Source organism: Bufo bufo, chromosome 6, assembly GCF_905171765.1.
Source record: "Bufo bufo chromosome 6, aBufBuf1.1, whole genome shotgun sequence".
Taxonomy (NCBI): Eukaryota; Metazoa; Chordata; class Amphibia; order Anura; family Bufonidae; genus Bufo; species Bufo bufo.
This window is the reverse complement of record NC_053394.1, coordinates 3,587,802-3,601,772: the sequence shown is the minus strand read 5'-3', so window position 1 is coordinate 3,601,772 and position 13,971 is coordinate 3,587,802. Positions and strand designations below refer to the sequence as shown.

The 13,971-nt window shown below is 49.5% G+C and overlaps 1 protein-coding gene across 6 annotated transcripts in view; it reads right to left on the bottom strand.

Annotated features, from left to right (window-relative positions):
* Window positions 1-13,971, bottom strand: part of SHTN1 (shootin 1) — a 110,548-nt gene that overhangs the window by 8,195 nt on the left and 88,382 nt on the right. For 3 of the 6 annotated variants that reach the window (XM_040435095.1, XM_040435096.1, XM_040435097.1), the window contains exons 14-16: window positions 724-765; window positions 521-641; window positions 52-208 (exon numbers count right to left, since the gene is read on the bottom strand). In XM_040435095.1, the coding sequence (XP_040291029.1) occupies window positions 52-208; window positions 521-641; window positions 724-765 (320 nt within the window). Of the gene's footprint in view, window positions 1-51; window positions 209-520; window positions 642-723; window positions 767-13,441; window positions 13,510-13,971 lie in introns of all 6 variants that reach the window. The other 3 variants (XM_040435093.1, XM_040435094.1, XM_040435098.1) reach the window with 2 other exon arrangements.

The following is a 13,971-nucleotide window of genomic DNA, read 5'->3' as shown; positions in this document are numbered from 1 at the left end:
CTACAGGTGAAGCCCCCCCCAATATACTAAACTCCAGGAAGAGACACTTACTGAGACGCCATCTTCGTCTGGAGCCGCTTGTCCAAGAGCAGCGGCTGCCCCTCCTCGACACGTCTTCCATCTCCACTATCTGGGACCTGGGGCTTCTGGCTCATGGCGGAACCCAGGACGGGCAGCGATTTGGATTCGAGGGCGCTGAGGGTCCCTGCTGCACCCCAAAAGTAAGAAAGCAGAATGATTACCACCATCATCATACAGCAGACATTAGCCATGGCTGCCCGGTGACCCGTCCGATGCAGCGGTTACTTCCCCGACTCTACAGCCGGGTCTCGTTACTTTCTGATCCTCTGACAAAAGACTGAACTGCGACCAAAAACGGAGAACACTGTGCGAATTACAATGGACAAGGTGTTGTGGCCTACAAGTAATTTGCATACAAAGTGAAACTATTTTAGCCTTCATGATTCCTGCACCTGCAGAGCTGACAATCTAATCAACGTGCACCGAGTCCAACATTTACCGGATGAGTCTTGTTCAGATGTCACTTTGCGGCGCCGTAAAATTCTTTCCAGTTCACTTTCCGTGGAGGCTGTGGCCATGGCGCCAAGTCTCTTCTTGCTGGGGGCGGGGCCAAAGGAATCCTAAAGATGATGAGAGTTACAGTCAGAGAAGACAGACACAGCGGGGGAAGGGGAGATATATTCACCAAATGTCGCCACTCACCAGAATCCCCCGCAGCTCCTGAACCGCGCTGTGAGACTTCACCTGTAAGAGGAAGGCACATCACACTCTGCGCGGTCTACTGCCCCCTGTTATCAGCCCTTACAGGCCGGGGAGAGGACGACTGTAGGACAGGAGAATACAGTCTACTGCCCCCTGTTATCAGCCCTTACAGGCCGGGGAGAGGACGACTGTAGGACAGGAGAATACAGTCTACTGCCCCCTGTTATCAGCCATTTCAGGGGAGAGGATGACTGTAGGACAGGAGAATACAGTCTATTGCCCCTGTTATCAGCCATTTCAGGGGAGAGGACGACTGTAGGACAGGAGAATACAGTCTACTGCCCCCTGTTATCAGCCCTTACAGGCCGGGGAGAGGACGACTGTAGGACAGAATACAGTCTACTGCCCCCTGTTATCAGCCATTTCAGAGGAGAGGATGACTGTAGGACAGGAGAATACAGTCTATTGCCTCCTGTTATCAGCCATTTCAGGGGAGAGGATGACTGTAGGACAGGAGAATACAGTCTATTGCCCCCTGTTATCAGCCATTTCAGGGGAGAGGATGACTGTAGGACAGGAGAATACAGTCTATTGCCCCTGTTATCAGCCATTTCAGGGGAGAGGATGACTGTAGGACAGGAGAATACAGTCTACTGCCCCCTGTTATCAGCCCTTACAGGCCGGGGAGAGGACGACTGTAGGACAGGAGAATACAGTCTATTGCCCCCTGTTATCAGCCCGTACAGGCCGGGGAGAGGACGACTGTAGGACAGGAGAATACAGTCTACTGCCCCCTGTTATCAGCCCTTACAGGCCGGGGAGAGGACGACTGTAGGACAGGAGAATACAGTCTACTGCCCCATGTTATCAGCCCTTACAGGCCGGGGAGAGGACGACTGTAGGACAGGAGAATACAGTCTACTGCCCCCTGTTATCAGCCATTTCAGGGGAAAGGATGACTGTAGGACAGGAGAATACAATCTATTGCTCCCTGTTATCAGCCATTTCAGGGGAGAGGATGACTGTAGGACAGGAGAATACAATCTATTGCCCCCTGTTATCGGCCATTTCAGGGGAGAGGACGACTGTAGGACAGGAGAATACAGTCTACTGCCCCCTGTTATCAGCCCTTACAGGCCGGGGAGAGGACGACTGTAGGACAGGAGAATACAGTCTATTGCCCCCTGTTATCAGCCCGTACAGGCCGGGGAGAGGATGACTGTAGGACAGGAGAATACAATCTATTGCCCCCTGTTATCAGCCATTTCAGGGGAGAGGATGACTGTAGGACAGGAGAATACAATCTATTGCTCCCTGTTATCAGCCATTTCAGGGGAGAGGATGACTGTAGGACAGGAGAATACAATCTATTGCCCCCTGTTATCAGCCATTTCAGGGGAGAGGATGACTGTAGGACAGGAGAATACAGTCTATTGCCCGCTGATATCAGCCATTTCAGGGGAGAGGATGACTGTAGGACAGGAGAATACAGTCTATTGCCCCCTGTTATCAGCCATTTCAGGGAAGAGGATGACTGTAGGACAGGAGAATACAGTCTATTGCTCCCTGTTATCAGCCATTTCAGGGGAGAGGATGACTGTAGGACAGGAGAATACAGTCTATTGTCCCCTGTTATCAGCCATTTAAGGGGAGAGGATGACTGTAGGACAGGAGAATACAGTCTATTGCCCGCTGATATCAGCCATTTCAGGGGAGAGGATGACTGTAGGACAGGAGAATACAGTCTATTGCCCCCTGTTATCAGCCATTTCAGGGGAGAGGATGACTGTAGGACAGGAGAATACAGTCTATTGCTCCCTGTTATCAGCCATTTCAGGGGAGAGGATGACTGTAGGACAGGAGAATACAGTCTATTGTCCCCTGTTATCAGCCATTTAAGGGGAGAGGATGACTGTAGGACAGGAGAATACAGACTATTGCTCCCTGTTATCAGCCATTTCAGGAGAGAGGATGACTGTAGGACAGGAGAATACAGTCTATTGCCCCCTGTTATCAGCCATTTCAGGGGAGAGGATGACTGTAGGACAGGAGAATACAGTCTATTGCCCCCTGTTATCAGCCATTTCAGGGGAGAGGATGACTGTAGGACAGGAGAATACAGTCTATTGCCCCCTGTTATCAGCCATTTCAGGGGAGAGGATGAGTGTAGGACAGGAGAATACAGTCTATTGTCCCCTGTTATCAGCCATTTAAGGGGAGAGGATGACTGTAGGACAGGAGAATACAGTCTATTGCCCCCTGTTATCAGCCATTTCAGGGGAGAGGATGACTGTAGGACAGGAGAATACAATCTATTGCTCCCTGTTATCAGCCATTTCAGGAGAGAGGATGACTGTAGGACAGGAGAATACAGTCTATTGCCCCCTGTTATCAGCCATTTCAGGGGAGAGGATGACTGTAGGACAGGAGAATACAGACTATTGCTCCTTGTTATCAGCCATTTCAGGGGAGAGGATGACTGTAGGACAGGAGAATACAATCTATTGCCCCCTGTTATCAGCCATTTCAGAGGAGAGGATGACTGTAGGACAGGAAAATACAGTCTATTGCCCCCTGTTATCAGCCCTTACAGGCCGGGGAGAGGATGACTGTAGGACAGGAGAATACAGTCTATTGCTCCCTGTTATCAGCCATTTCAGGGGAGAGGATGACTGTAGGACAGGAGAATACAGTCTATTGCCCCCTGTTATCAGCCATTTCAGGGGAGAGGATGACTGTAGGACAGGAGAATACAATCTATTGCCCTCTGTTATCAGCCATTTCAGGGGAGAGGATGACTGTAGGACAGGAGAATACAGTCTACTGCCCCCTGTTATCAGCCCTTACAGGCCGGGGAGAGGACGACTGTAGGACAGGAGAATACAGTCTACTGCCCCCTGTTATCAGCCATTTCAGGGGAGAGGATGACTGTAGGACAGGAGAATACAATCTATTGCTCCCTGTTATCAGCCATTTCAGGGGAGAGGATGACTGTAGGACAGGAGAATACAGTCTACTGCCCCCTGTTATCAGCCATTTCAGGGGAGAGGACGACTGTAGGACAGGAGAATACAGTCTACTGCCCCCTGTTATCAGCCCTTACAGGCCGGGGAGAGGACGACTGTAGGACAGGAGAATACAGTCTATTGCCCCCTGTTATCAGCCCGTACAGGCCGGGGAGAGGACGACTGTAGGACAGGAGAATACAGTCTATTGCCCCCTGTTATCAGCCATTTCAGGGGAGAGGATGACTGTAGGACAGGAGAATACAGTCTATTGCCCCCTGTTATCAGCCATTTCAGGGGAGAGGATGACTGTAGGACAGGAGAATACAATCTATTGCTCCCTGTTATCAGCCATTTCAGGGGAGAGGATGACTGTAGGACAGGAGAATACAGTCTATTGCCCGCTGATATCAGCCATTTCAGGGGAGAGGATGACTGTAGGACAGGAGAATACAGTCTATTGTCCCCTGTTATCAGCCATTTAAGGGGAGAGGATGACTGTAGGACAGGAGAATACAATCTATTGCTCCCTGTTATCAGCCATTTCAGGGGAGAGGATGACTGTAGGACAGGAGAATACAGACTATTGCTCCCTGTTATCAGCCATTTCAGGGGAGAGGATGACTGTAGGACAGGAGAATACAATCTATTGCCCCCTGTTATCAGCCATTTCAGAGGAGAGGATGACTGTAGGACAGGAAAATACAGTCTATTGCCCCCTGTTATCAGCCCTTACAGGCCGGGGAGAGGATGACTGTAGGACAGGAGAATACAGTCTATTGCTCCCTGTTATCAGCCATTTCAGGGGAGAGGATGACTGTAGGACAGGAGAATACAGTCTATTGCCCCCTGTTATCAGCCATTTCAGGGGAGAGGATGACTGTAGGACAGGAGAATACAATCTATTGCCCTCTGTTATCAGCCATTTCAGGGGAGAGGATGACTGTAGGACAGGAGAATACAGTCTACTGCCCCCTGTTATCAGCCCTTACAGGCCGGGGAGAGGACGACTGTAGGACAGGAGAATACAGTCTACTGCCCCCTGTTATCAGCCATTTCAGGGGAGAGGATGACTGTAGGACAGGAGAATACAATCTATTGCTCCCTGTTATCAGCCATTTCAGGGGAGAGGACGACTGTAGGACAGGAGAATACAGTCTACTGCCCCCTGTTATCAGCCATTTCAGGGGAGAGGACGACTGTAGGACAGGAGAATACAGTCTACTGCCCCCTGTTATCAGCCCTTACAGGCCGGGGAGAGGACGACTGTAGGACAGGAGAATACAGTCTATTGCCCCCTGTTATCAGCCCGTACAGGCCGGGGAGAGGATGACTGTAGGACAGGAGAATACAGTCTATTGCCCCCTGTTATCAGCCCTTACAGGCCGGGGAGAGGACGACTGTAGGACAGGAGAATACAGTCTACTGCCCCCTGTTATCAGCCATTTCAGGGGAGAGGATGACTGTAGGACAGGAGAATACAATCTATTGCTCCCTGTTATCAGCCATTTCAGGGGAGAGGATGACTGTAGGACAGGAGAATACAGTCTACTGCCCCCTGTTATCAGCCATTTCAGGGGAGAGGACGACTGTAGGACAGGAGAATACAGTCTACTGCCCCCTGTTATCAGCCCTTACAGGCCGGGGAGAGGACGACTGTAGGACAGGAGAATACAGTCTATTGCCCCCTGTTATCAGCCATTTCAGGGGAGAGGATGACTGTAGCACAGGAGAATACAATCTATTGCTCCCTGTTATCAGCCATTTCAGGGGAGAGGATGACTGTAGGACAGGAGAATACAGTCTATTGCCCGCTGATATCAGCCATTTCAGGGGAGAGGATGACTGTAGGACAGGAGAATACAGTCTATTGCCCCCTGTTATCAGCCATTTCAGGGAAGAGGATGACTGTAGGACAGGAGAATACAGTCTATTGCTCCCTGTTATCAGCCATTTCAGGGGAGAGGATGACTGTAGGACAGGAGAATACAGTCTATTGTCCCCTGTTATCAGCCATTTAAGGGGAGAGGATGACTGTAGGACAGGAGAATACAGTCTATTGCCCGCTGATATCAGCCATTTCAGGGGAGAGGATGACTGTAGGACAGGAGAATACAGTCTATTGCCCCCTGTTATCAGCCATTTCAGGGAAGAGGATGACTGTAGGACAGGAGAATACAGTCTATTGCTCCCTGTTATCAGCCATTTCAGGGGAGAGGATGACTGTAGGACAGGAGAATACAGTCTATTGTCCCCTGTTATCAGCCATTTAAGGGGAGAGGATGACTGTAGGACAGGAGAATACAGACTATTGCTCCCTGTTATCAGCCATTTCAGGGGAGAGGATGACTGTAGGACAGGAGAATACAGTCTATTGCCCCCTGTTATCAGCCATTTCAGGGGAGAGGATGACTGTAGGACAGGAGAATACAGTCTATTGCCCCCTGTTATCAGCCATTTCAGGGGAGAGGATGACTGTAGGACAGGAGAATACAGTCTATTGCCCCCTGTTATCAGCCATTTCAGGGGAGAGGATGAGTGTAGGACAGGAGAATACAGTCTATTGTCCCCTGTTATCAGCCATTTAAGGGGAGAGGATGACTGTAGGACAGGAGAATACAGTCTATTGCCCCCTGTTATCAGCCATTTCAGGGGAGAGGATGACTGTAGGACAGGAGAATACAGACTATTGCTCCCTGTTATCAGCCATTTCAGGGGAGAGGATGACTGTAGGACAGGAGAATACAATCTATTGCCCCCTGTTATCAGCCATTTCAGAGGAGAGGATGACTGTAGGACAGGAAAATACAGTCTATTGCCCCCTGTTATCAGCCCTTACAGGCCGGGGAGAGGATGACTGTAGGACAGGAGAATACAGTCTATTGCTCCCTGTTATCAGCCATTTCAGGGGAGAGGATGACTGTAGGACAGGAGAATACAGTCTATTGCCCCCTGTTATCAGCCATTTCAGGGGAGAGGATGACTGTAGGACAGGAGAATACAATCTATTGCCCTCTGTTATCAGCCATTTCAGGGGAGAGGATGACTGTAGGACAGGAGAATATAATCTATTGCCCCCTGTTATCAGCCATTTCAGGGGAGAGGATGACTGTAGGACAGGAGAATACAGTCTACTGCCCCCTGTTATCATCCATTTCAGGGGAGAGGATGACTGTAGGACAGGAGAATACAGTCTATTGCTCCCTGTTATCAGCCATTTCAGGGGGAGAGGATGACTGTAGGACAGGAGAATACAGTCTATTGCCCCCTGTTATCAGCCATTTCAGGGGAGAGGATGACTGTAGGACAGGAGAATACAGTCTATTGCTCCCTGTTATCAGCCATTTCAGGGGGAGAGGACGACTGTAGGACAGGAGAATACAGTCTATTGCTCCCTGTTATCAGCCATTTCAGGGGAGAGGACGACTGTAGGACAGGAGAATACAGTCTATTGCCCCCTGTTATCAGCCATTTCAGGGGAGAGGACGACTGTAGGACAGGAGAATACAGTCTATTGCTCCCTGTTATCAGCCATTTCAGAGGAGAGGATGACTGTAGGACAGGAGAATACAGTCTATTGCTCCCTGTTATCAGCCATTTCAGAGGAGAGGACGACTGTAGGACAGGAGAATACAGTCTATTGCTCCCTGTTATCGGCCCTTACAGGCCGGGGAGAGGATGACTGTAGCACAGGAGAATACAGTCTATTGCCCCCTGTTATCAGCCCTTACAGGCCGGGGAGAGGACGACTGTAGGACAGGAGAATACAGTCTATTGCCCCCTGTTATCAGCCATTTCAGGGGAGAGGATGACTGTAGGACAGGAGAATACAATCTATTGCCCCCTGTTATCAGCCATTTCAGGGGAGAGGATGACTGTAGGACAGGAGAATACAGTCTATTGCCCCTGTTATCAGCCATTTCAGGGGAGAGGATGACTGTAGGACAGGAGAATACAGTCTATTGCTCCTGTTATCAGCCATTTCAGGGGAGAGGATGACTGTAGGACAGGAGAATACAGTCTATTGCCCCCTGTTATCAGCCATTTCAGGGGAGAGGATGACTGTAGGACAGGAGAACACAGTCTATTGCCCCCTGTTATCAGCCATTTCAGGGGAGAGGATGATTGTAGGACAGGAGAATACAGTCTATTGCTCCTTGTTATCAGCCATTTCAGGGGAGAGGATGACTGTAGGACAGGAGAATACAGTCTATTGCCCCCTGTTATCAGACATTTCAGGGGAGAGGTTGACTGTAGGACAGGAGAATACAGTCTATTACTCCCTGTTATCAGCCATTTCAGAGGAGAGGATGACTGTAGGACTGAAGAATACAATCCATTGACTCCTGTTATCAGCCATTTTAGGGGAGAGGATGACTGTAGGACAGGAGAACACAGTCTATTGCCCCCTGTTATCAGCCATTTCAGGGGAGAGGATGACTGTAGGACAGGAGAATACAGTCTATTGCCCCCTGTTATCAGACATTTCAGGGGAGAGGATGATTGTAGGACAGGAGAATACAGTCTATTGCCCTCTGTTATCAGCCATTTCAGGGGAGAGGATGACTGTAGGACATTAGAATACAGTCTATTGCTCCCTGTTATCAGCCATTTCAGGGGAGAGGATGACTGTAGGACAGGAGAATATAATCTATTGCCCCCTGTTATCAGCCATTTCAGGGGAGAGGATGACTGTAGGACAGGAGAATACAGTCTATTGCCCCCTGTTATCAGCCATTTCAGGGGAGAGGATGACTGTAGGACAGGAGAATACAGTCTATTGCTCCCTGTTATCAGCCATTTCAGGGGGAGAGGACGACTGTAGGACAGGAGAATACAGTCTATTGCTCCCTGTTATCAGCCATTTCAGGGGAGAGGACGACTGTAGGACAGGAGAATACAGTCTATTGCCCCCTGTTATCAGCCATTTCAGGGGAGAGGACGACTGTAGGACAGGAGAATACAGTCTATTGCTCCCTGTTATCAGCCATTTCAGAGGAGAGGATGACTGTAGGACAGGAGAATACAGTCTATTGCTCCCTGTTATCAGCCATTTCAGAGGAGAGGACGACTGTAGGACAGGAGAATACAGTCTATTGCTCCCTGTTATCGGCCCTTACAGGCCGGGGAGAGGATGACTGTAGCACAGGAGAATACAGTCTATTGCCCCCTGTTATCAGCCCTTACAGGCCGGGGAGAGGACGACTGTAGGACAGGAGAATACAGTCTATTGCCCCCTGTTATCAGCCATTTCAGGGGAGAGGATGACTGTAGGACAGGAGAATACAATCTATTGCCCCCTGTTATCAGCCATTTCAGGGGAGAGGATGACTGTAGGACAGGAGAATACAGTCTATTGCCCCTGTTATCAGCCATTTCAGGGGAGAGGATGACTGTAGGACAGGAGAATACAGTCTATTGCTCCTGTTATCAGCCATTTCAGGGGAGAGGATGACTGTAGGACAGGAGAATACAGTCTATTGCCCCCTGTTATCAGCCATTTCAGGGGAGAGGATGACTGTAGGACAGGAGAATACAGTCTATTGTCCCTGTTATCAGCCATTTCAGGGGAGAGGATGACTGTAGGACAGGAGAATACAGTCTATTGCTCCTTGTTATCAGCCATTTCAGGGGAGAGGATGACTGTAGGACAGGAGAATACAGTCTATTCCCCCCTGTTATCAGCCATTTCAGGGGGGAGGATGACTGTAGGACAGGAGAATACAATCTATTACTCCCTGTTATCAGCCATTTCAGAGGAGAGGATGACTGTAGGACTGAAGAATACAATCCATTGACTCCTGTTATCAGCCATTTTAGGGGAGAGGATGACTGTAGGACAGGAGAACACAGTCTATTGCCCCCTGTTATCAGCCATTTCAGGGGAGAGGATGATTGTAGGACAGGAGAATACAGTCTATTGCTCCTTGTTATCAGCCATTTCAGGGGAGAGGATGACTGTAGGACAGGAGAATACAGTCTATTGCCCCCTGTTATCAGACATTTCAGGGGAGAGGTTGACTGTAGGACAGGAGAATACAGTCTATTACTCCCTGTTATCAGCCATTTCAGAGGAGAGGATGACTGTAGGACTGAAGAATACAATCCATTGACTCCTGTTATCAGCCATTTTAGGGGAGAGGATGACTGTAGGACAGGAGAACACAGTCTATTGCCCCCTGTTATCAGCCATTTCAGGGGAGAGGATGATTGTAGGACAGGAGAATACAGTCTATTGCCCCCTGTTATCAGACATTTCAGGGGAGAGGATGATTGTAGGACAGGAGAATACAGTCTATTGCCCTCTGTTATCAGCCATTTCAGGGGAGAGGATGACTGTAGGACATTAGAATACAGTCTATTGCTCCCTGTTATCAGCCATTTCAGGGGAGAGGATGACTGTAGGACAGGAGAATATAATCTATTGCCCCCTGTTATCAGCCATTTCAGGGGAGAGGATGACTGTAGGACAGGAGAATACAGTCTATTGCCCTCTGTTATCAGCCATTTCAGGGGAGAGGATGACTGTAGGACAGGAGAATACAGTCTATTCCCCCCTGTTATCAGCCATTTCAGGGGGGAGGATGACTGTAGGACAGGAGAATACAATCTATTACTCCCTGTTATCAGCCATTTCAGAGGAGAGGATGACTGTAGGACTGAAGAATACAATCCATTGACTCCTGTTATCAGCCATTTTAGGGGAGAGGATGACTGTAGGACAGGAGAACACAGTCTATTGCCCCCTGTTATCAGCCATTTCAGGGGAGAGGATGATTGTAGGACAGGAGAATACAGTCTATTGCTCCTTGTTATCAGCCATTTCAGGGGAGAGGATGACTGTAGGACAGGAGAATACAGTCTATTGCCCCCTGTTATCAGACATTTCAGGGGAGAGGTTGACTGTAGGACAGGAGAATACAGTCTATTACTCCCTGTTATCAGCCATTTCAGAGGAGAGGATGACTGTAGGACTGAAGAATACAATCCATTGACTCCTGTTATCAGCCATTTTAGGGGAGAGGATGACTGTAGGACAGGAGAACACAGTCTATTGCCCCCTGTTATCAGCCATTTCAGGGGAGAGGATGATTGTAGGACAGGAGAATACAGTCTATTGCCCCCTGTTATCAGACATTTCAGGGGAGAGGATGATTGTAGGACAGGAGAATACAGTCTATTGCCCTCTGTTATCAGCCATTTCAGGGGAGAGGATGACTGTAGGACATTAGAATACAGTCTATTGCTCCCTGTTATCAGCCATTTCAGGGGAGAGGATGACTGTAGGACAGGAGAATATAATCTATTGCCCCCTGTTATCAGCCATTTCAGGGGAGAGGATGACTGTAGGACAGGAGAATACAGTCTATTGCCCCCTGTTATCAGCCATTTCAGGGGAGAGGATGACTAGGACAGGAGAATACAGTATATTGCCCCTGTTATCAGCCATTTCAGGGGAGATAATGACTGTAGGACAGGAGAATACAGTCTATTGCCCCCTGTTATCAGCCATTTCAGGGGAGAGGATGACTGTAGGACAGGAGAATACAGTCTATTGCCCCCTGTTATCAGCCATTTCAGGGGGAGGATGACTGTAGGACAGGAGAATACAGTCTATTGCCCCCTGTTATCAGCCATTTCAGGGGAGAGGATGACTGTAGGACAGGAGAATACAGTCTATTGCCCCCTGTTATCAGCCATTTCAGGGGAGAGGATGACTGTAGGACAGGAGAATACAGTCTATTGCTCCCTGTTATCAGCCATTTCAGGGGAGAGGATGACTGTAGGACAGGAGAATACAGTCTATTGCTCCCTGTTATCAGCCATTTCAGGGGAGAGGATGACTGTAGGACAGGAGAATACAGTCTATTGCTCCCTGTTATCAGCCATTTCAGGGGAGAGGATGACTGTAGGACAGGAGAATACAGTCTATTTCTCCCTGTTATCAGCCATTTCAGGGGAGAGGATGACTGTAGGACAGGAGAATACAATCTATTGCTCCCTGTTATCAGCCATTTCAGGGGAGAGGATGACTGTAGGACAGGGGAATACAGTCTATTGCCCCCTGTTATCAGCCATTTCAGGGGAGAGGATGACTGTAGGACAGGAGAATACAGTCTATTGCCCCCTGTTATCAGCCATTTCAGGGGGAGGATGACTGTAGGACAGGAGAATACAGTCTATTGCCCCCTGTTATCAGCCATTTCAGGGGAGAGGATGACTGTAGGACAGGAGAATACAGTCTATTGCCCCCTGTTATCAGCCATTTCAGGGGAGAGGATGACTGTAGGACAGGAGAATACAGTCTATTGCTCCCTGTTATCAGCCATTTCAGGGGAGAGGATGACTGTAGGACAGGAGAATACAGTCTATTGCTCCCTGTTATCAGCCATTTCAGGGGAGAGGATGACTGTAGGACAGGAGAATACAGTCTATTTCTCCCTGTTATCAGCCATTTCAGGGGAGAGGATGACTGTAGGACAGGAGAATACAGTCTATTGCTCCCTGTTATCAGCCATTTCAGGGGAGAGGATGACTGTAGGACAGGAGAATACAGTCTATTGCTCCCTGTTATCAGCCATTTCAGGGGAGAGGATGACTGTAGGACAGGAGAATACAGTCTATTGTCCCCTGTTATCAGCCATTTCAGGGGGAGAGGATGACTGTAGGACAGGAGAATACAGTCTATTGCCCCCTGTTATCAGACATTTCAGGGGAGAGGATGACTGTAGGACAGGAGAATACAGTCTATTGTCCCCTGTTATCAGCCATTTAAGGGGAGAGGATGACTGTAGGACAGGAGAATACAGTCTATTGCCCGCTGATATCAGCCATTTCAGGGGAGAGGATGACTGTAGGACAGGAGAATACAGTCTATTGCCCCCTGTTATCAGCCATTTCAGGGAAGAGGATGACTGTAGGACAGGAGAATACAGTCTATTGCCCCCTGTTATCAGACATTTCAGAGGAGAGGATGACTGTAGGACAGGAGAATACAATCTATTGCCCCCTGTTATCAGCCATTTCAGGAGAGAGGATGACTGTAGGACAGGAGAATACAGTCTATTGCTCCGTTTCTGGGGATCGGTAATGGCGGTTCTTTCGCTGTCAGGGTTATCGCAGTGGCGCCAGCCCCCATAAGAGCGATGTTGTGTGGGTGCTGTAGGTGGGTGAGGGGCAGACACGTGCACTTCAGCTCAGCAGTATATAGAACGCTTCTTATGAGAAAACCTGGGAATCACTGAGCGCTCGACACCTTGAGATATAAAGACGCCGGCATCCATTGTTTGCACACAATGGCGGCACTCTACGGCTGAGAGCCCCCCGCCCCACTGCTTCTATCTTCACCTTATCCACTTGAAGTCATTTATAGCAAATTACATCTTTGTTAACGACTCAAGGATGTGTTTCCCATTCAGCCGAAACTGCGCAAACGGTCATCACCGAGCAGCGTCACAAAGCACAACGGCGCCAGGTAACGCTGATCTCCCAGCACAAACCCGGAGCATCCGTGAGGTGCAGCGATTAAATATTGAGGATGGCAAACTAATCTGTGAATGTCGGCGATGGACAGAGAAGGAGATGGACGACAAAGCATGCGGTGGATACAGCGAATCTCGGGGGGGGGGGGGGGGGGGGGGGGGGGGGGTTCAGGCTAAACACACGGGATGATGTGGAAAGAGAGGATGCATGCTACACACAGCACACGTCTTACTGAGGCGTCTTCCACACTTGTAGTAGGGGGCGCCGCTGAGGCCATGGGGGGCTCTGGAGGAGTTACCTGGTCACACAAAGAGCAGTGATGATGAAAAACTGTACACTGAGCAGAGTGCGCAAATCCTGAGCTACATCACGTCGTCTACTCCATTCACACCCAGAGCTGCAGCCACTACTCTGTTGCTACAATCATGTCTTCTACTCCTGTCACACCAAGAGCTGCTGACACATCATGCATTGTACTCCAAGATTGACAGTCACCGGTAAAAGTGTGAACGCAGCTCTCGAGGTAAGCACAGAATTGTAACTGCAGCTCTGGAAGTAACTGGAGTAAAAGACTGGCCATACACCATTACCCCCCACACCCCCTCCTACAAAACCCTTCCCCCCACCAGAGCCCTTCTGCCCACATCCCCTTCCTCCAGAACCCGCCCCCCAGAATCCTTCCCCCCCCCCCCACACCCTCATCCTCCAGAACCCTTGTCCCCCCCATCCCCGTCTTCCAGAACCCTTCCCCCCCACCCCC